The sequence below is a fragment of the Rhinolophus ferrumequinum genome, chromosome 13, assembly GCF_004115265.2.
Source record: "Rhinolophus ferrumequinum isolate MPI-CBG mRhiFer1 chromosome 13, mRhiFer1_v1.p, whole genome shotgun sequence".
NCBI lineage: Eukaryota > Metazoa > Chordata > Mammalia > Chiroptera > Rhinolophidae > Rhinolophus > Rhinolophus ferrumequinum.
The window spans coordinates 27,920,722-27,941,139 of record NC_046296.1 but is presented as its reverse complement, the minus strand read 5'-3'; the positions used below and the strand labels follow the sequence as shown (position 1 = coordinate 27,941,139).

The 20,418-nt window shown below is 30.6% G+C and overlaps 1 protein-coding gene across 1 annotated transcript in view; it reads left to right on the top strand.

Annotated features, from left to right (window-relative positions):
• Positions 1–20,418, top strand: part of SANBR (SANT and BTB domain regulator of CSR) — a 47,682-nt gene that overhangs the window by 7,008 nt on the left and 20,256 nt on the right. The window contains exons 3-11 of the mRNA XM_033125631.1: positions 2,664–2,847; positions 3,657–3,750; positions 5,704–5,942; positions 9,202–9,260; positions 10,503–10,663; positions 13,188–13,274; positions 13,386–13,496; positions 15,528–15,651; positions 18,524–18,676. Coding sequence (XP_032981522.1) covers positions 2,664–2,847; positions 3,657–3,750; positions 5,704–5,942; positions 9,202–9,260; positions 10,503–10,663; positions 13,188–13,274; positions 13,386–13,496; positions 15,528–15,651; positions 18,524–18,676 — 1,212 coding nt within the window. The remainder of the gene's footprint in view (positions 1–2,663; positions 2,848–3,656; positions 3,751–5,703; positions 5,943–9,201; positions 9,261–10,502; positions 10,664–13,187; positions 13,275–13,385; positions 13,497–15,527; positions 15,652–18,523; positions 18,677–20,418) is intronic.

Below are 20,418 nucleotides of genomic sequence, written 5' to 3'. Positions count from 1 at the left end.
TGGATGGCAGTAGACTATTCTTTTATTTGACCTATATCATAATTTACTGAACCAGACCCTTTTGTTGGATATTTAGGCTATTGTTTTCAACTTTTGATGAATACAAATACCACTGTAATAAATATCTTATTCTCTTTTCCTTAGGGGATAATCTCAAAAGCAGAATTGCTTGATCAGAGGTCTTGTGCATTTATGAGGCTTTTGTTACATATTGCCCAATGTAAGGGTCATCCATGATATACTCCAGTCAGCATAGCATAGCTGAGTGCTTGATCCTTACACTTATCAAGTATTTATGTGTATATGTTTTTTCAAAATTCTTATTTATATATATTGTTAATAAATGTTATCTCATTGCAGTTTTAATTTACCTTTCTTTAAACCCTGAAGAGATTAAAGGTTTTATAGTATTTTGTTGTGTCATGTCCTTTTTCTATTTGTGCATTCGTTGTTATGTTGGTAGTGTAATAACAGTTTTTTATGTGTTAAATATATTAACACTTGATCTAGCTTATTTCTCTGTTTATTGTCAGCCTATTAAGTTATTAGTAATAGTCACTTGTATAACAAATGTTTAAAAGTTTGTTAAAATCTATGAATCTTATACTCTGATGTCTGCCTTTTTTATCATGTTTATAAAATTCTTCCACCTGAAAGTTATGTATAATACATAGTCACATGTATTTTCCTGATTACTTTTATTTTTTACATGTAAATCTTGACTCTACCTGGAGTTTATTTTAGTATTAACTTTGTTCCTAGTGACTAGGTAATTGTCTCAACATTTATTGAATATTTAATTCTTTATTACAGGTTTAAAATTCCACCTTCAGATCTATTTCTGGATTTACTATTCTAATCCATTGACCTCTTCATCTAATCCTATTGATAGTTTCATATTGACTTATTTTCAATATTGTTTTAATATGTGATGGACAAAGCATGTTATTTTTTTAAAGTTTCTTGAATGTTCTTTCATTTAATCTTCTGGATTATAATTTTTTATCTATTTTGAAAATTACCTATTGGCATTTTGAAAATGGAGAAAGGAATTAAGATTTTTTTAAATAAGTATTTAACTTAGCTGAAATAATATAACTAATTTTTACAAAGTGACTACACCATTTTACATTTCCAGCAGCAGTGTATGAGGGTTCCAATTTCTCCATATCCTTGCCAACACTTTTATTATCTGTCTCTTTTATTATAGCCATCGTAGTGGGTGTGAATTTGTAACTCATTATGATTTTGATTTCATTTTTCTGAAATGATGGCTAATGATGTTGAGCATCTTTTTATGTGGTTATTGGCTCTTTATAAATCTTCTTTGCCCATTTTTAATTGGGTTACTTGTCTTTTTGTTATTGACTAGGACGGGTTCTTTATATACTCTACATACAAGTCCCTTGTCGGATACATAATTTGCAAATATTTTCTCCTGTTTTGTGGTTTGTCTTTTCATATGCTTGATGATGTCCTTTGAGGTACCAAGTTTTAGATTTTGATAAAGTCTAGTTTATCTAATTTTTCTTTGTTTTTTGTTTGTGTGTGTGTGTGTGTGTATGTGTATGTGTGCACTGGTAGTGTCATATCTAAGAAACCATCACCTAATCCAGGGTCATGAAGATTTATACCTGGTGTTTGGTTTTTTTTTGAGATTCTTATAGTTTTAGCTCTTATATTTAGTTTTTGATCTATTTGAGCTAATTTTTATAATGGTGTGAGGTAGGATGTCCAGCTTCATTCTTTTACATATGAATAATCATGTAATTGTTTGTTTAAACAAAATGTGAGGTATATATTTTTCTCCTTTTGCACCTCCCAGATTACTTGGTCTGCTATGGAGTTTGCCATCCACATTGTTGATGGAGATTTAAAAATAGATGCTATAGCAATGTTGTTTGATCAAGATCCATAGTAAGGAAAGCATTTTATGTTGTAATGTAGTACACACATAGGAAGAACATTTTCATGAAGAAATACTAAGTCTTACTATGCTTAGTGCATTCTTGATATTTTCTAATCTACTTATTTTCTTTCAGTTGCTAATCTGGGTCTTCTAAATTGATTTCATGACTGACTAACAGGATAGGGGAAAACATCGTGCAAGGATAACTATGCCCAAATATGTGCCATGAAGTGTTACTACAGTATTTTGTGCAAGGTGAACCTCACTGTTAGTAGGGACAAAGTCTTCATTATATTAATAAAGAAAATCTAGTGTCACAAATCAGATACTTTTTGGTTTACTATCCATTGAAGGTCAGAATTTGGTCTTATTCCTGGTGGAAACTCAGTTAATGTAAAAATATAAGCCAAGTTTTTAAATAAATTATTAAAGTTTTCAAATGATAATAGATGCAGACCACAGGGCAATATGGTTGATAAAGGCATTCTTCATTTTTCTACAAGAACATCAACATGCCTTTGAGTTAAAGTGTATTAAAAACAATTCTACCCTGAATTTTGAAAAAGAAAAAAATTAGAGGCTTTGTTTATTGAAATGTGTGCAAATTTTCTAGATGTTACCCAATAGATTACTGTTCACTTACAAAAAATAATTACAGAAAAGTATCTCCAAATAGTAGGCAAGAAAATAGCTTCTCATTTTTTAATTAAAAAAATATCCAGACCTGCATTTTCTTCCTTGTATATCATTACAGTGTGCAAAAAGGTTTGATGAACTGAAGAGCAGTGGAAGCTCACCTGTTGACAACCAGTATAGTTCCCTAATGGCTGGAGAGAGTCCTGTTGAAACTTTAGCTACTTATATCAAATCCTCGCTTCTTGACATACAGGGAGAATTTCAGGAGACTCCAGTTGGTCAGGATGCAGTTTCCAAAACAGGTAAAGTTTTAAACAAAATGCACTGCTTATTATTATGATAATTCTGCAAATTATTATGTATTCTAATCACTTTTTTAAAGGCTAATATAAAGATTGGTAGAAAAATCTGTAAGTATTTCTGAAAAATCTGTTAGTATTTCTGTTGCGTCTTCCTGAATTTTAGAAATCTGTCTTTTTTTGTCTATATTTGAGAAAAGTTTTTTAATGTTAATATACAGGTCAAACACTATTACCAAAAAAAACCTCTTTACTATATCAAAATTTACTACTCTATTCTGTTAGCCTCATTATGTCATAAATTTACTGAGGGAATCTGCTTCTCTCGTGTTATCTTTTTTTACAGCTATCCTTTATTGCAGTCAACAATAGCTTCAGATGACACAGTGGCAGGGTAAAGAAGATGTTTTCCACAGTTACTTTGGAGATAATATCTAGTTTTAGAAACCCTCAGAGTGTAATGAATTATTTTAATCTCAGTAGCAGCAGAGTATTGATGTAAAAATTTACTTCAGGAGGAGAAACCTGTATTGTTGACTTTTGAACAGTTGACTCCTGTCCATACACACCATATCAGTATTTTTTAAATCATCAGCATAACTTTAGCAATTTGTGGTCCTTTTTTTGGACTCTTTCTTCCATATACCTTTAGAAATATTAATGGAAATTCCACATGACAAAATACCACCTTTAACTAGCCTTGGAAACCATACATTTACAGTGTAACTATTCAATAAGTAAAAACCGTTTCTGAGCTAGAAATGCTAACCTGCCCCCCTTTGTTTTTGTATGTGTTTGTTTCTGTATTTAAGGAAGACATAGTATAGCTTCCACAAGGAATTGTTCTTCAGAAAGTGAAAATTGTACTACTCGTAATGGTGGAGAAAAGACTGAAGAATCTGAAGGGTAGGAAGCTGGTTCTTTGCTAGATAAGACTTAATATAAATATCAACTTTAAATTATAAAATATATGATTGGTGTTGTATACATCAGTTACCATCATTTAGGACATTTCACATTGCACAGTTGCTGAAACAGTTGAAATCAGGTTAGTTCATATGTTGAACTATAAATAATTGCTTGATAACTAAACATAAGGCTTATTTGTGTTATTTATAAATTGTACTAGTTTTCCATTTTAAAAATTCATTTTCATTTTTTAAATATTAGAAATAACATCTACATAAAACTTTGAAAAGTAAATTTTAAAACCCAAGAAAACTCTGCCGTTAGATCTCCAACTTCATTAAAGCAACTGGATATATATTTTAGAACTATGTATTTAAATATACTTACTCATTATAGAAACATTTAAAAATTAGAATATACGTTTCAGTATATTGCAAGTTTTGAGAGTTTTGTATTGCTTTTTATATTTTACATACAATAAACTGCACGTATTTTAAGTATTCACTTTGATGAGTTTTAACAAATGGGTTCACCATGTAAACATCACCCAAATGCAGATTTAGAACATTTTCATTGTCTTTAATGGTCCCTTTGTGTATTTTCAGTTTTGATAGTTTTTATAATAGTCTTATTACTGTATAATTCACATACCATAAAATTTACCCTTTTGAAAAAGTTCTGGCAATAGATGATGGTGATGATTTCCTAACAATGTAAATAAAATTAATGCCACTGAACTGTACATTTAAAAATGGCTAGCATGGCAAATTTTATGTTATGTATATTTTACCACAATAAAAAATTCACCCTTTTAAAGTGTATAGTTCAGTGATTTTTAGTTTATTCACATAGATTTTTAAATGATGGGTTTGTTTGTGTGGCACAAAAATTTTATCACATAATTTTTTTACTGGAATTATCTAGTATTTCATATTGTGGTTCAAAAGCCTCAGAAACTTTATGCTTCTTTATACCAGCCATTACCTGTTTATATTTTATTTAAATTTCTATGGAAGGACAATTTGTGAAGAGTTATTAAATTCCTTTGACAGAGCATTGATTAATAATCCTTGTTTTGGTAACCCAATTTTATTTCAAATGTAATTTTTTTGTGTTAGAAATTGATGAAGTTCAATTAAACACACATTAGATTCATATTGTAGGACAGCGTATCTCTTCCTATTTAATCTCTTCCTTTTGTAACTAAATGAAGGCAGGTGTGGATCACACTGATGTTTCTTTTGGAGGTATTCTTTTCAAAGGAAAATACATTCAAAGAGTATATAATTTTTGAAGCAATCTTTCTGATGTATTATGTAAGCTTATTCTTAAATTATTTTAAAAACATATAAATAAGCACATTGTAGTCTTAAGAATTCTTTTAACTATATTTACTAATTTATATTTAATCAATGCCTAGAGACAAGATTTCTTGCTGTCAAAAATAACTAAGTAGCCATGCTAACTTTTTGATTCTTTAATGAATAATTTTAACTGTTTTTCCTATTCATTACTAGTAAAAAAAATTTTAGTATTTAATCTTTATCTCCTTTTCATATCCATAGCCATGTAAAAGTGCTGTTTTATGTTCATCACAAGAAATAGAATGTATTATTTAATTTTTCCTTGTGAATTGGTATTATGTTTTTAAACTTTATAATTTACTTATAACTTCAAAATAATAAATTTAAACCTGTAAATTATGAGTCTCATAGTAAAAGTATTTTTATTTATTTTCCTAATTGCTTAACTAAAATTAGTCGTAATTTAAGATATAGTAATAGATAGGATTAGCAAATGAAGAATTCTGAATGTAAAATCCTATAAAAATGATTTGTGATTAAAACCTTCAAAAACATCTTGTTCTCATACTTCCAATAGATGTCAATATTCTTGGCTCCTCTTCTAAAATTCTAATAATTTCATTTCTGTGTAACATTTTTTATAAAGGCCAAACATGGTGATCCATGTATGTGATGAAGCAAAAAACTTGAAAGAAGATTTTATTTGTCCACGAGATCTTTTGGTATCAGAAATGAAGTACTTTGCTGAATATTTATCTATGGATGCCCAGCGCTGGGAAGAGGTGGACATTTCAGTTCATTGTGACGTTCACATTTTCAACTGGTTAATAAAATATGTTAAAAGGAACACTAAGGAGAATAAAGATTGTGAGATGCCCACTTTAGGTAAAAGACAATCTATTGCTTATTTTATGGTGAAATTTGTGTGTCACCTGGTAGTTGTTTCAGGTCAAACATGAAATGTGGGAAATTGAATATTAATATTTATGCTCAGATTAGTAACCACCCTTTAGGAAAGTGATACCTTATCCTTTTTTCGTGAATTATAGTGAATTAATGGCAAGTGGACAGGTTTCTAGATCAGTTCTCATTGTATGGTACACAAGCCACTGGAATCCTGGAGATCTTTTTAGAGGATCCATCAGGTCAAGACAATTTACATAATTGTACCAAGATGTTATTTGTCTTTCTCTCTGTGTTGACATTTGTTCAGGTGGTGAAGAAGTAAAGGACGGTAAAACTACTGGTGCTTTTAGCACACATCAGGCTGGGGCTAGTGGTCTCTGTGTTCTTCACCATGTGCTCATAGTAAAAAGAAAATAATCCAGTTTCACTTAAGAATGTCCTTGATGCAGCAGTAAAAATTACTAATTTTATTTACTCTTGATGCTTGAGTATACGTCTTTTTAATATTTTGTGAGATGACATGAGAAGTACACTTCTGCTGCACACCAAAGTACAATTATGATGGTTGTCTTGAGGAAGAGCGCTTGTGCAGTTGTTTGAGTTGCAAGCTAAACTATTAGGTTGGTTCCAAAGTAATTGCAGTCTAAAATAATAGCAGAAACCGCAGTTACTTTGGCACCAACCTAATAGCAGGTTTTTAAAAAATTGGAGCAGTCAGTTAGTTCAGTTAGTTAGAGCGTGATGCTCATAACACCAGGGTTGCCAGTTCAATTTCCGCATGTGCCAGTGTGAGGTGTGCCCTCCACAACTAGATTGAAACAACTACTAGACTTGGAGCTGATGGGTCCTGGAAAAACACACTTAAGATAAATAAAAGTTTAAAAAAAAAAAAAAGAAAGCCATTTTTACTTGGAAGAATGACTGACAGACAAGTTATGGTTATTCAGACTTAGACATATGGCACATATTTTGTTAAAAATGAATTACGTTAGCTTGTCAATTAAAGGGAAACAACTGAAAGTATTTGTTGCCAATAATAAAATTCAAGCTTTCAAGGGAGATTTAGAGTTTTGGAAAATTTATGTCTGCTTTCATGTGCTTGACAGCTCGATATTTGAAGACTTTTCCGATGAGGCTGTGGTCATATTAACAAATGTGATTTTTTTTTTTAAATATATATCGTACAATGAAATGTTTCAACATTTGGAAGATCTATATAACTCTGAACCAATATTTTCCAAATGACCATTGTATTATATTAAAAAAAAAAAAAAAAAAAATCATGCCTGGGTTAAAGATCCATTCAAAGCACAAGATAAATAAGTAGATTTTGAGATAGCAGAATAGGTAAAGTTGATTAATATGATTTCAGATCCCATTGCAACTAACCTATAAGAAACTATGATTTATCAAGTTTTGATGTAACATCAAAGAAGACTACCCACAAATTGAATGTAGAAACAGATATGAGAATCCAGCTCTCTTCTAATAAGTTAGACATTGAAGAAATTTGCAAAAATGTCAGTGTGACTCTTCTCACTAATTTTTTTTTCATTTTGGAAAATAGTTACTTTTCACAAAAATATAGTAACATGTAATGAGTTTCTTACTGAACTTTTTAAATGAATTAATAAATTTTTAAATTTTTTTCTGTTTTAATTTCTAATGTGGTGAATACTGGCAGATATAACCCATATAAACAAAAGCTCTTATGGGGGGCCCTCAGTGCTGGTTCTTCACTAGAGACTGCATAGGTAGCTTTTAAAATATATTTATATCACCCCCTGGGGGAGTGTGAAATAGCGTTTTTTTTTTAATAGCTCTTTAGGTGTCTCGGTTTTTAAGATTAAAAAGAGGTCTTTGAAATCTTAAAAGTTTGAGAACTAGTATTGTAGATGATAGGAAGAATAATTACTGAGTAATCTTTCATTGGGCATAGACTTGTACAGGAAATCACACTTGTGATTTAATAAAGTCTTTCTGTGTACTAGAATTGCTATTTATAGCAGTACCAAAATATTTCTAAACTCCTACAAGTAAATAAATCTATACTGACAATATAAAAGTTTTTTGAGGAAGTTTATAATTTATTACATTTTAGTGATCAAATTAATGGAAAAGGTTTTTAGTGGTCCTTAAATAAAAATTACAAGAGTACTAAGTCAAAAGTTTCAGCCAATCAGAGTCCAGAGATTTCAGATCACCCAGATATGATATGTATGTGTGAAATAAAAATCAAAATATGTAGAGAGAAAAAAACCTATTGTTTGATTCAGCATATTTATGTGTATAATAAAAGTAAAAGAAGTAGAGCAAAAAGTAATCTTTGACTTTAAATCAGTGACTAGAAATGTAAACTTCATAAAAGCAATCTTTATTCTAACCAGGAAAACTACCAAAATATTTAATTGAATCTCTGATAATCCAGACATTGGGTCTTAACTAGATGGGTCATATTACAGTTTCCTGAGGAACTTTTTTTTTACCATTTCCTTCCTCCTTTCACCATCTCTGTTTGAGAATCTTTAATCTAGAATTTCTGTTTAAGGAAAGATTGGGATTGCATATTTTAATCATCGTCTGTATAGTTCTTTATTTAGAAGAATTATTTTAGTATTATAATGGTAAAAATCAATTTTTTCTTTTTCTTTTTTTTTCTTAAATATACCTCAGAGGAGATGACAGCATTACTAAAACAATTGTGTCCGCTAGCATTCCACTTTCCCTGAATAAGCTTCTGAAGGCTCACTCAGTCTGCCTTTAGGAAGTAAATTTAGCATTTTTACAGTGGTAAATCTTATGTTATCGTTCAGAATCTTTTTCATTAAGTATTTTTTTCTAACAAGCATTGAACTCCTTTTGAAATAACTTCACTAATAACAAGTGCTCTCATTAATCATTTAAAATTTTTCTCACTTCTTTTTTAATTATATCCTCAATTTTAATTATCTTTTTCCATGGTTTAGTTAAGGAGAAGTTTGCATTTGTCATATCTTTAGCTGGAGTCTTTTTACTTGATATGAATCTAGTTCCAGGGCAAACTTAGTGTGCGTTTTCTCTATACCCTAAGTTTTAAATTGTATTTTCTTTATTTCATATATATAAGCCATAGTAGGTTATATTAAATTGTTCTTATTAAAGTAACATCCTTTTTTAAGATGAGATGGAGCCTGTTCTGAGGAGGTTGTGGTACAAAGCAAAAGGAGAATTTAATTTTTTGCTCTTTTTTTTTTTTTAGAGCCAGGAAATGTCATTTCAATTCTTATTTCTTCAGAGTTTTTGAAAATGGATTCATTAGTAAGTATTAATAAAAGCTCTTCTGTTCACCCATGCTTGATTTAACATATAACTTGATTTTTCCTTCAAGTGTCTAGAAAATTCTAAGACATCTTTCTGAAGTACTTCTTAAGGCAAGTGTGTGATTCCGTTAGAATGAATTGCTCATATTTGGAGGTAGTTTGTTCTGTTGGGTAAGGTTATTAAGGCTACCATGTATCATTTGTATTTGATGCCTATAAAGCAAGCAACTTATCCTGAAGGAGTAGCTCTCTGTTGTGTTAGAGGAAACTAAACAGAATTAACTTTACCCTAAAAGGGAATTTGCTCTAAAACCAAATTAAATGAAAATTAATTGGGATATATTTGTTTTGCTATTTAAGTAATTTCTATATACGTATCAATAGACTTGTTTTTCTTCTTTTTCTTTTTATTTAATGAATTTCTTTATCATTCAAATATTTTATATGTTTTCGTGGTTTTTAAATAAATATTTACTTTTAGCCCCTGGTAAAACTACATAGGACAGAATACTCCTTTGCTATATTAACGGATGTGAAGTTTGATAATTCCCTGTGTTCTTTCTACTTCTTAGTCCTTCCCCCATTCAGTTGCTAGTATTAATTGCTTCAGAGAAAGGTTACAGAAAAAAAGCAGAAACTAAGAGTGCTTAATCTTTGAGTTTTGAAATCTAAGCTCTGAATGATCATTTTTATGCCATAAGCAAAATATTTGGAACAATACATGATTAGCCAGGCTAGTTTTCCTCAGTACCCAAATCCACCTCAAAACATAAATAAATATGCCTCTGGTTGGAGAAAGAGAAAGAAAGTCAGAGAGCAAATACAACACAACCGAGAAAACCTGAAGTGACGGAAATTATGTTTCTGCTACTCAGAGAAATGGAGACATAAAATTGCCCCTAAGTTTAGTTATAGGAAGTCACATATCCTGTATACTTGAGTTTGTGGACTAAGATTTATACCTGCCACAACCATAAAAGATGCTGAACGCATTATTGTTTGAAATATTTTAAGAAGGTTGAAAATGATTTTTCTTGCTATGCACATATGATTGTCAAAATTTGACCTGCTGGAGCACTTTGGAACAGTGTAGATTAACCCAAATAGGCAAAACCCAGTTAGTTCCTAACAATACATGGATAAGGCTTTTACTGTGTTTTTGTCTTTGAAAAGTATTGATATGATATTATCCTTCATGCTACTATTTTCAACATGTATTTCTACTCTGTTTTTTCTTTAGGTTGAACAATGTATTCAGTATTGCCACAAAAATATGGATGCCATAGTAGCTACCCCATGCAACATGAACTGTATTAATGCAAATCTTCTTACATGTATAGCTGATCTGTTCACACACAGTGAGGTTGATGATTTAAAGGACAAGAAAGATAAGTTTAGGAGGTAATTCTTAATTTTTAATCTAGTGTTTCTATTAGAAGAAATAAATTATTTCTATTTCATTTTAGTAAGATATTTTATTTTTAGAATATATTTACAAATATATTTCCATTTTATTTTAAATAAAGTAAAATTTATCCAGAGCTGATAGCTCAAGATAAAAATTAATAATTAAATTACCTATTTTGTATAATGTACATATGAGCTTATTGTGGTAGTGAATTATGTGAAAAATTATTAAGATAGGCTTTTGTATAAAGGGGAAGAGTGGTATGAGATGAGGTCAGCAGTGGTCATATTACTTAGGGGCTTTTTAGGTCACAGCAAAGAGTGTACTCTTTATTCTAAGTGTAAATGGAAGCAGGGGAGTGGCATGACCTGATTCATTTTTAAGAGATCATTTTGGTTGCTATATGGAAAATACTCATAGACTAAGGATATAAGAAGTAAGGAGACTTATTAGGAAGCTAATGCAGTAGTCTGTTGAGAGACAAAAAGATTTGGACTAGAGTGGAAGCAGTGGAACTGGAAAGAAGTAGATGGATTCAGAGTAGGTTATTAGAAAGATTTGGCAGATTTTCAAATGGAATGATGTAAGAAGAGAGAGTATTCTAGAGTAATGACTAGGTTTTAAGGTTGAGCAACTAAGTGGATGGTAGTATATCATTCACAGAAAATGGAAAGATTGGGGTAAGGGGTATCAAGAAATGGGATTGAATCTTAAAATTATTTGATATATTTAATATATTTTTAGACATCCGTGTAGGATAGCAGGAAGATGGATATACAAGTTGGAAGTTTGGGTCAGAGTTCAGGTCTTAAAATATAAGAGTAGATGAGATTTGAAACCATGGAACTGGATGAGATTTCCTAGCAAGACTATCCTTTCTCCACTTTATTGCAGTGTTACTTTTATTTTAAATCAGGTAAATATATGTGTGAGGTTTGTTTCTGAATTCTCCATTTTGTTCTGTTGATTTCTTTGTCTATACTTGTATCAGTAGCACACTGTCTTTCTACTATTTTTTGGTATCTATTAACCTAAATTCTCCAGCTTTGCCTTTCTGCAAGATTGCTGTCTTAGTCATTTTAGGTCATTTTGCATTTCTATATAAATCTTATAATCAGCCTACCTATTTTCTCTTTCTCTCTTTCTTTCATACACAGACACACACACACACACACACACACACACACCTGCTGGAATTAATAGATTTGTGAAGATTTGACATCTTATTAATACTGAGTCTTTCAGTCCATGAACATGGTATAACCCTCCATTTATTATAGCAATGTTTTCAGTAGAGAGATATTTTTTCCTTTTTTTTAAAATTTAATTTATCCTTAGGTATTTAATTTTTTTAGTGCTGTTGTAAATGCTGTTTGTATTTATTTCATTTTCTAACTGTTAGCAAGAGAGTAATGAGAAAGACTATCCAAAATTTAGAAGTTCAACAGAGGGAGTGAAGAGCTTGAGAAGAGCCTGAGAAGGAGGAGCTAGTGGGTTGAAGGAAAGGGTTTCAAACAGGAGGAAGTGATCAAATGTATTGAATGCTGCTACCATGTAGAGTTAGATGAGGACAGAAATGTGACCAGTTGGATTTAGATAACTTTTTTTCCGATGTTATGCTCTGAACAATTGCTGAAATATTTAGCAGTAGCTATTAAGGGTAGATAAGCTCAAGAAAGGATTTTTTTTTTTTTAAGAAAAAGGGAATATTAGATTATGTTTATTTGCTGACCAGATGATTCATTAGAGTAGGAGAAATAGATAGTACAGGGGATTATCCAAGAGTTTGGTCCTTCAGGGGAATGAGACAAAGGGGAATTATTCAAGAGCTAAATACTTGAAAATGGGATCAGGACACTAATTCTGGATCTGCCCTTTAGTGGCACATATTACATGAGGGAAAATGGAAACGGTGTATACTTGGAATCAACGACAATTAGTTTAATTAGAATTAATTAATTTGAAGATTTAAAGTTCAATCATATTATGCATAATAATAAAGTATTAACATTTATTGAATGCTTAATGCTGTGTCTGACACTCTTTAAAAGCACTATCTCATTTAACCCTCCTAAAGACTTATGAGTTGCAATTATTAACCCCATTTTATAGATGAGAAAGCAAAGTTCAGAGAGATTAAGTTGTCAAAGATCACATACTGAGTTTTTGGTAGACCCAGGATTGTTAAATTTCCAAAATCTTCAATCTTGAATATTCCAGGAACAAAGGACTAAAATAGAGGTAGATATTCATCAGACTTATTTTGCTTGTGAAAATAGATTCTTGATCAAGCAGTTCCCATTAGGAGGTTTATTTATTAGAACACTAAAACTGTATTAAAATTCCCAAAGAGAGGCTTTTCTAAAGATTTATTAATCTTATTTTCTACTTGTGAAGATAGGTCAGTGTTTGTTTTTTAATCACTACTAAGTATTTCATCACTATTAAGTTTGTTTCCATCCCTATTTAGTAAAGTAGATATAGAAAATTAATTTGTTGGTCATTTGTTGTTAATAGTAAACTTTTTTGTAAGAAGATTGAGAGGCTGTTTGATCCTGAGTACTTGAATCCAGATTCTCGGAATAATGCAGCAACCTTATACAGGTATGGTGATGTGTTGTTCTTTGCTATGCCATACAATGCAACTAAATTCTTTAATTTTACTACATTTAAATTTTCTTTTCATATTTCTTTGTACCTTTTTTTGTGTTATAGATGCTGTTTGTGTAAGAAACTTTTAACAAAAGACACAGACAGAAGAATTCCATGTATTCCTGGAAAAATTAATGTGGATCGACATGGAAATATTGTCTATGTTCACTTAAGGTATAGTGAAAATAAAATACTGCTTTTAAAATGTGAATTCCTAGCGTATTTATAAAAGCATAACTATTTCTCTAAGGAATAAGACAATATCTTTTGTCATGTTATCCAAATTTGGTTTAATATTTGCCACTTTGGTTAAAGATGCCACTTCCAAAACAAAGTTATTTTAAAAGCTATATTTTATTAATTGGATAAATGTCATTATGTTTTTAAACTTTAAAAATAGTAAAAATTTGTATACATTTATCTTAAAAGATATCTGCTCGGTGCCATTAAAATGCTTTATTTTCACTAACAGATTTTAGCTATCTAAATAAATATTATGTTGAATTTGACAAGAGAACCAAATTTACTTTCAGGTGAATTTTGGTGAATGAGGAAAATTGTTTTCAAAATTGGATTTTCCACGATCTATTTGTTCTTCATACTTTGTCAGTATTCTATTACCACATAGTCTTTTTTTATTCTTACCCTTTAAGTTCAAAACCAGTTCTCTTTCAGAGTTGGAAGTAGAGTGTTATAAAATGGTATAATGTCTTATGAAAGCAAAAACTTTAAAACATTCATGTTCTGACAATATCCTACTGCTAGGAATTTTTCCAAAGAGATAATGTTGAATTTGTGAAAGCACTTAATAAGGATATTTATTGCTATATTGTTTAAATAAAAAAAAAGGAAACACCCAAATGACTAAACGAGCTAAATATATCCATACAATAGTGTATCTATATAAAACACATCTAATCAATTCTTAATGTGCAGCTTTTGAGAATAATGTAAAAGAATATATACTTAGAAAGTTGTTAGTGGTAAATTTAGTGGAAAAACAGGTTATAAAACAAAACTGAAACCATGTTCACTCAAATGTTATGTGTTGTGTTACTTTTGAGTGATAGTATTATGGATGGTTTTAATTTTATTTGTGCTTGTCCTTTTTACAATATTAAAAATGTACAACACTTTTATTAAAGAAAGAAACCTACAATTAATGTTAGATTTCATATTTTAAACATCAAAACAAAAGTACAGAGAAATGCATTTGACCCTACTGGGAATAACACAGTCAACTTTAAAATGTTTCATTTTTTTTCTCTCGGTACAATAATCAAGGAATCTTCCTTGGTTATTGTAATAACTAACCTTCATTAGTTATTATAAAGTATTATATTGTATTTTATACTTTTTTGTCTTGAGACTTGATTTACATTTTGAAAGTTATATCCATTCTGACAACAATAATTATTATATACTATATATATTCTGACAGTGATAACTATGTGAAAAAAATGGATGCTAACTTCATCTATTTCTGTTGTCCTATTCAAAGTATTTTCCGGCAAGTCAGCTGTTGATGACATTTTTTAAATTGTCTTTAAATATCTCAAAAGAGATATGCCTGTGTAATTTGTAATAACATGATAGCATTTTGTTATTTGTTGAATTAAGGACAAAAATAGCAAATCTTAGAAAAGATTAAGGGAAGAGCTTGGAAAAAAATAAGAACTTGAGTTACATATGACCATAGCAAATATGGTTTTAAGCCTTTGCTATTTTTTAAGTTTATATTACTTAACTTAAAAATGTTTATCCAACAATACCTGAGTGTATATAACTGTATTACTCAATTACCAGAAAACATAAAGAACTAATACATTAATGAAATGTTTAGAGGCACCAATAATTAATAACAACTTATTTTACAGTATGTAAAATTAGAATAAAAGTTTCATTAAGCAACATATGCCTAAATCCCAACTGTTAGCCTACTCAAACTATATTTAATTTATAACCCTATATCTAGCTTAGCAAAATAATTTGACATTAAACCTTTCATACCTTTTTCTGTTATCCCAGAAAAAGAAAATAAACTTCCAAATGAAATTTTATCTACTGTTAGGTGTAGTCCATCCCACAGCCATCAGTTGGGGAATGTTCCTGAAAATAAACCACAAACTTAAAAACAGTCATGTAAACAATTGTATATATAGCTTGCTTGTAAAATAGTGTAACAATTGAAGCTCTTTTCCCCAGAGATAAGACTTGGGATGTTCATGAGTATTTGAATAGTCTTTTTGAAGAATTAAAATCTTGGAGAGATGTATATTGGCGCTTGTGGGGAACAGTCAACTGGCTAACTTGTTCAAGATGTTATCAGGTAAGTTTTTTTGTTTTTTTAATATCCTACCCTGCAAACACGGAGAGCAGGCTCTTTTGATATACTCGTATTGCTGTTTAATTAATATGGTCAGATGTGTTTCGACAATATCTGACATCTTTTTAAGAAACTAGTGGCAAAAACAATGGTGCTATTAAACGTTGCTTACATTAGACTTAATTTTTCTTATGTTTCTTTTTTTTAATTTTTATTACTGAAACAATCAACAACTTGTTGAATTTTTAGGAAACCAACATGTTGTAAGTGACCAAATACATTATTTCAATGGGAAAAAAAAATGGAGTCCTTATTTGCCTTTAATTACTTTCAGCGAAACTATTTCTCTGTTAGCACATAAATTTCTTTAGAAATCCAGAAATACCTTTGCAGATAGGGTGCTATTGATATGTGCCCTTCTTGTTATAACAGTTGTATTCCCAAAAAGGTTTTGTTCATTTTTTAATAAATGAAGCCTATAATAAAAGCACAAGAAAGCTTGCTATTTGAAGGTACCTATAATAAATAATAGGATAAATAAATAATAAGTTATAATAATATAATAAGTAATAGGATAAATAAAAGATACATAATATCCTTTTATAGAATAAATAGATCTTTATAGGTCACAATAATTCCTAATTATAAATCCACAGTGTTCCACATAAAATTTTTTATAAATCCCTGCTCCCAGGAAGGGAAGGAAGCGCTGCTTATTAAAACCTTCAGAGTAAGATTTTCCAAACCATGTACGTTTACACCCGGTGGACTCCCTATGTCCCCACAATTTTTAACAATTGGATTTATTAAACTTAAATTTATATACAGTAAAATTTAACATTATACAGTAAAATTCATTCCTTGTATGAGATTTGACAAACACATATAGTTATATAACTACTACCACAAAGCATAGACGACTTCCATCACCCTAAAAATTTCCCTTATGCTCCTTTTTCAGTCAATTCCTTTTCCTACCCCAGACTCTGGCAACCACAGACCTGTTTACGTGTCTTTATCAGTTAGATTTTTTTCCAAATGTCATACAAGTAAAATTATACCATACTTCATTTTTTGAGTCCAGCTTTTTTTTCTTAGCAAATGGACTTGAAATTTATCCACATTGTATCTATTAGTTTGTTCCTTTTTAGTGTTTGGCACTACTCCATTGTATGAATGTATCACATTATGTTTATCTGCTCACCAGCAAAGTAATTTGTAGATGTTTTTAGTTTGGGGCCATTATGAAGAAAGCCACTATAAACATTACTTAGAGGCTTTCATGTGAATATAGGTTTTTATTTCTCTTGCATAATAATCTAAAAATAGGATTGCTAGATTGTATGGTAAATGTTAGCCAAACAGTTTTCCAAAGTCCCTGAACTTTCAGTCCTCCCAGCTGTGCATGAGAGTTCTAGTTGCTCCACATTTCACTAGCACTTGATATTGTCAAGTTTGGTTTTTGTTTTTTTTTAAACTTAATATGTATGTAGTGGTCTTTCCCACAATAGAGTATCACTTATAATCAAGGGTTTAAGGTTTCTAAAACCTGACTTGGTTAGCATGTCAGAATACAGAAAACTTAAGGGATCTTTTTCCTCTTCTTTATAGCAAATTAAATATTGATTTGATTTGTAACATTTAATATTTATTATGGAGAATTCATAAACTCATAAAATATTTGTATGCAAAATATTTTGTGTATGAGAGTACACCTTATAGCTTTTATCAGACTCAAAAAATTTTAATTAAAAACTGTTTGAAAATCATAATTGGAAGCAACAACTAAGAATTCTGAATTATAAACTATACTTTTTTGCTTTTGTGTTCAAGATCAGTGCTTAAACTTATTAATTTTATTTTCTTTATTTTACCGACTTATAAACATATCTGAAACCTTACTGTTAATTTTATAATTATTATTTATTTTTTAAATGTGTTTATTTGCATCTTTATTAATGAGCAATGCATCACTATGTTACACAATTCCAAAGAGTTTACAGTTAAAAGTAGGTTCAGCTCCAGGTCTGGTTTCCAAGTTCAGCTCCACATAGGAAGCCACTGTCTCCAGATAAATATTTATGTGAAAATAACAGTAATTTTTTCCCCCAGAAAATGGGTCCAGAGTGTGAGCTCACATTGCTCTGGAACCCACGACAAAGGCAAGCTGAATGGATCCAAAGTGCTGGGGGCTGGGTGGGGGTCTTCACCTGGGAAGGAACCCAAGATCGTGCAGCCCACACTGTCTTCCTGCTGTTGTTTTTTTTCTCCTTTCCCCTGTATAAACAAGTGATTAATCTATAATTAAATCTTGATAAATTTTTTCACCAATGATTCAGTTACTCCATAGTTTTCATTAACAGTGATGCTAAATATTACCCTAAAAATATGTTACAGAATAATCAAGTGAGGCACAATTTTATTTCATTTTTTCATTGGAAAACTTTTTATGTGATTGGCCAATTGTAAAATTAGATGTATATCAAGATCAATTTAATTCATCTGAATTTTGAGTAAAGTGTTTTTATTTTTGCTTTTTAATAGCTTTATTGAGATATAATTACAGGCCATAAAATTCATTCATTTTAGGTGTACAATTCACTGATTTTTAGTAAATTTACAGAGCTACTTAACCATCACCACCATCCAATTTTAGTGCATTCCCATGATCCCAAAAATACCCCTTGTGTCTATTTGCTGCCACCCCCCAATCTCACCTCCAAGACCAGGCAACCACACATCTACCTTGTATCTCTAGAGATTTGCCTCTTCTGTACATCTTATGTAAATAGAACATATAATATGTAAAGTATTTTTGAGACGTGTAATTGCATTATGGGAATAGTAATTGATTTTATGTATTTCTTTTATTCAGGCTTTTCTCTGTATAGAATTTTCACATTGTCAGTACCACCCAGAAGCAGTGGTTTATCCTCCAGCAACAAGTTCACTGAGTACTGTGGGCACTGGAATTTATCCCTGCTGTAACCAAAAGGTTCTTCGGTTTGATCCTACTCAGCTTACAAAGGTAAGTGTTGAATGTTGCCCTTTTGTAGTTACAGTTCTCACTAAAACTTTTATTTAAATATTTTCCCCTTTTATTGTTTTTAAAGTATAAAATCAATACATTCATGTAGGATTGATATTACAGTGTTGCAGTGAACGTCCTTGTACATATATCTTGGTGTAATATGTGAGTATTGCTATCGGTTAAAGTCCTTGACACTAACACTTTTGAAAATGTTATGAAATTAAATTTCATGAGTGATGAAAGGAACTTAAAGCTCTTCCTCCTCATCATCCATACAACAAATATTTATAAAGCACCAAAATTGTATCACACACTGTGCAAGGCAGAGAGTCGTGCGTAAAATGAGATAGTTTCTCCCTTCGTGGAGCTGACAATTGAGGCAATAATATCAAAAGAGAAAAAAGTACACAAAGAATGTTCAAAGAAGTATGCAGGGCCATAAATGTCTGTAATAGGCTGGTCTGACCTTGGTGTTAAATCAAGAAAAGCTTCCTTAAGGAGTTGGCATTCAGTAGGAGTATGTGAGTTGTTTCAATCTAAAGATAACATTATTCTACACCTCAAATTATTTCTGCAAACAATTTTTCAAATAAAATATTCAGCATACATAGATAACCTAGCATAGATGAAAAGAAGTTACTAAGAATGGGAACAACAGAACTTAGACAATAAAAACAAACCACAGAATTATTGACACAGACTATAAAATAAATAAGATTACTGGTTTAAGTTGATAGAACACAAGCTTGGCAGGGAATTATAAACTATAAAAAGTGACAAAGGGGTTAAATAAAAACAAATAGAAATGCTAGAATGGAAAAACATAACAATACAGAAATTTAAGCTCAGTGACAAATTTAACAGCAGATTACATACAGCTGAAGAATTAGTGAATTGAAAGATAAAAGTCAGAAGAAACTATCCAGAATGAAGCACAGAGAGACAAAATGATGAGAAATACGAAAGAAAGTAAGAGACCTAGAGAATGTATGTCTGGCTTTTTAAAACTTTTTGTAAAATAAACATAAAGTAAAATTTGCCATCTTAACCATTTTTTAAGTGTACAGTTCCATAATGTTAAATATATTCACATTGTTGTGAAACCAGTCTCCAGAACCATTTCCTCTTACAAAACTGAAACTGTAGCCAATCAATAATTCCCTGTTCCCCCGTCTTCAGTCCCTGTGAAATGCTGTTCTACTTCCCATCTCAAAGTATTTGACTACTTTAAGTACTTCATATAGTGCAGTCATACAGTTTTTGTCTTTTCCTGTGAGGTCTAACTTTCTAATGAGGTTCCCAACAGAAGAGAAAGAGAATGGACCAGCAGCAAAATTTGAAGAGATAATGGCTGAAATATTTCAGAATTATTGAGAGATATTAATTTATAGATTCAAGAATTCCAGTGACTCCCAACAAGGTAATAAGAAATCCATACCTGCACATATCATAGTGAAACTGAAAGAAACAAGAAAAGAGAACATTTTAAAAACAGCCAGAGGGTAAAAGTATAGAATCCTTTCAAAACATCAATAATTAGTGTTCACATCTCAGAAGTAGCCATGGAAGCCAGAATATAGCCCACTAGGTCTTCAGTTTGCCAAAAGAAATAGTTAACAATCTAGAAATCTATGCTTTACTTAAATATCCTTTAAGAATGAAGGCAAAATAAAGATATTTGTAGGCAAAGAAAAATGGAAGGAATTGACAACCAGTAAACTGATTGCCAAAGGAATCAG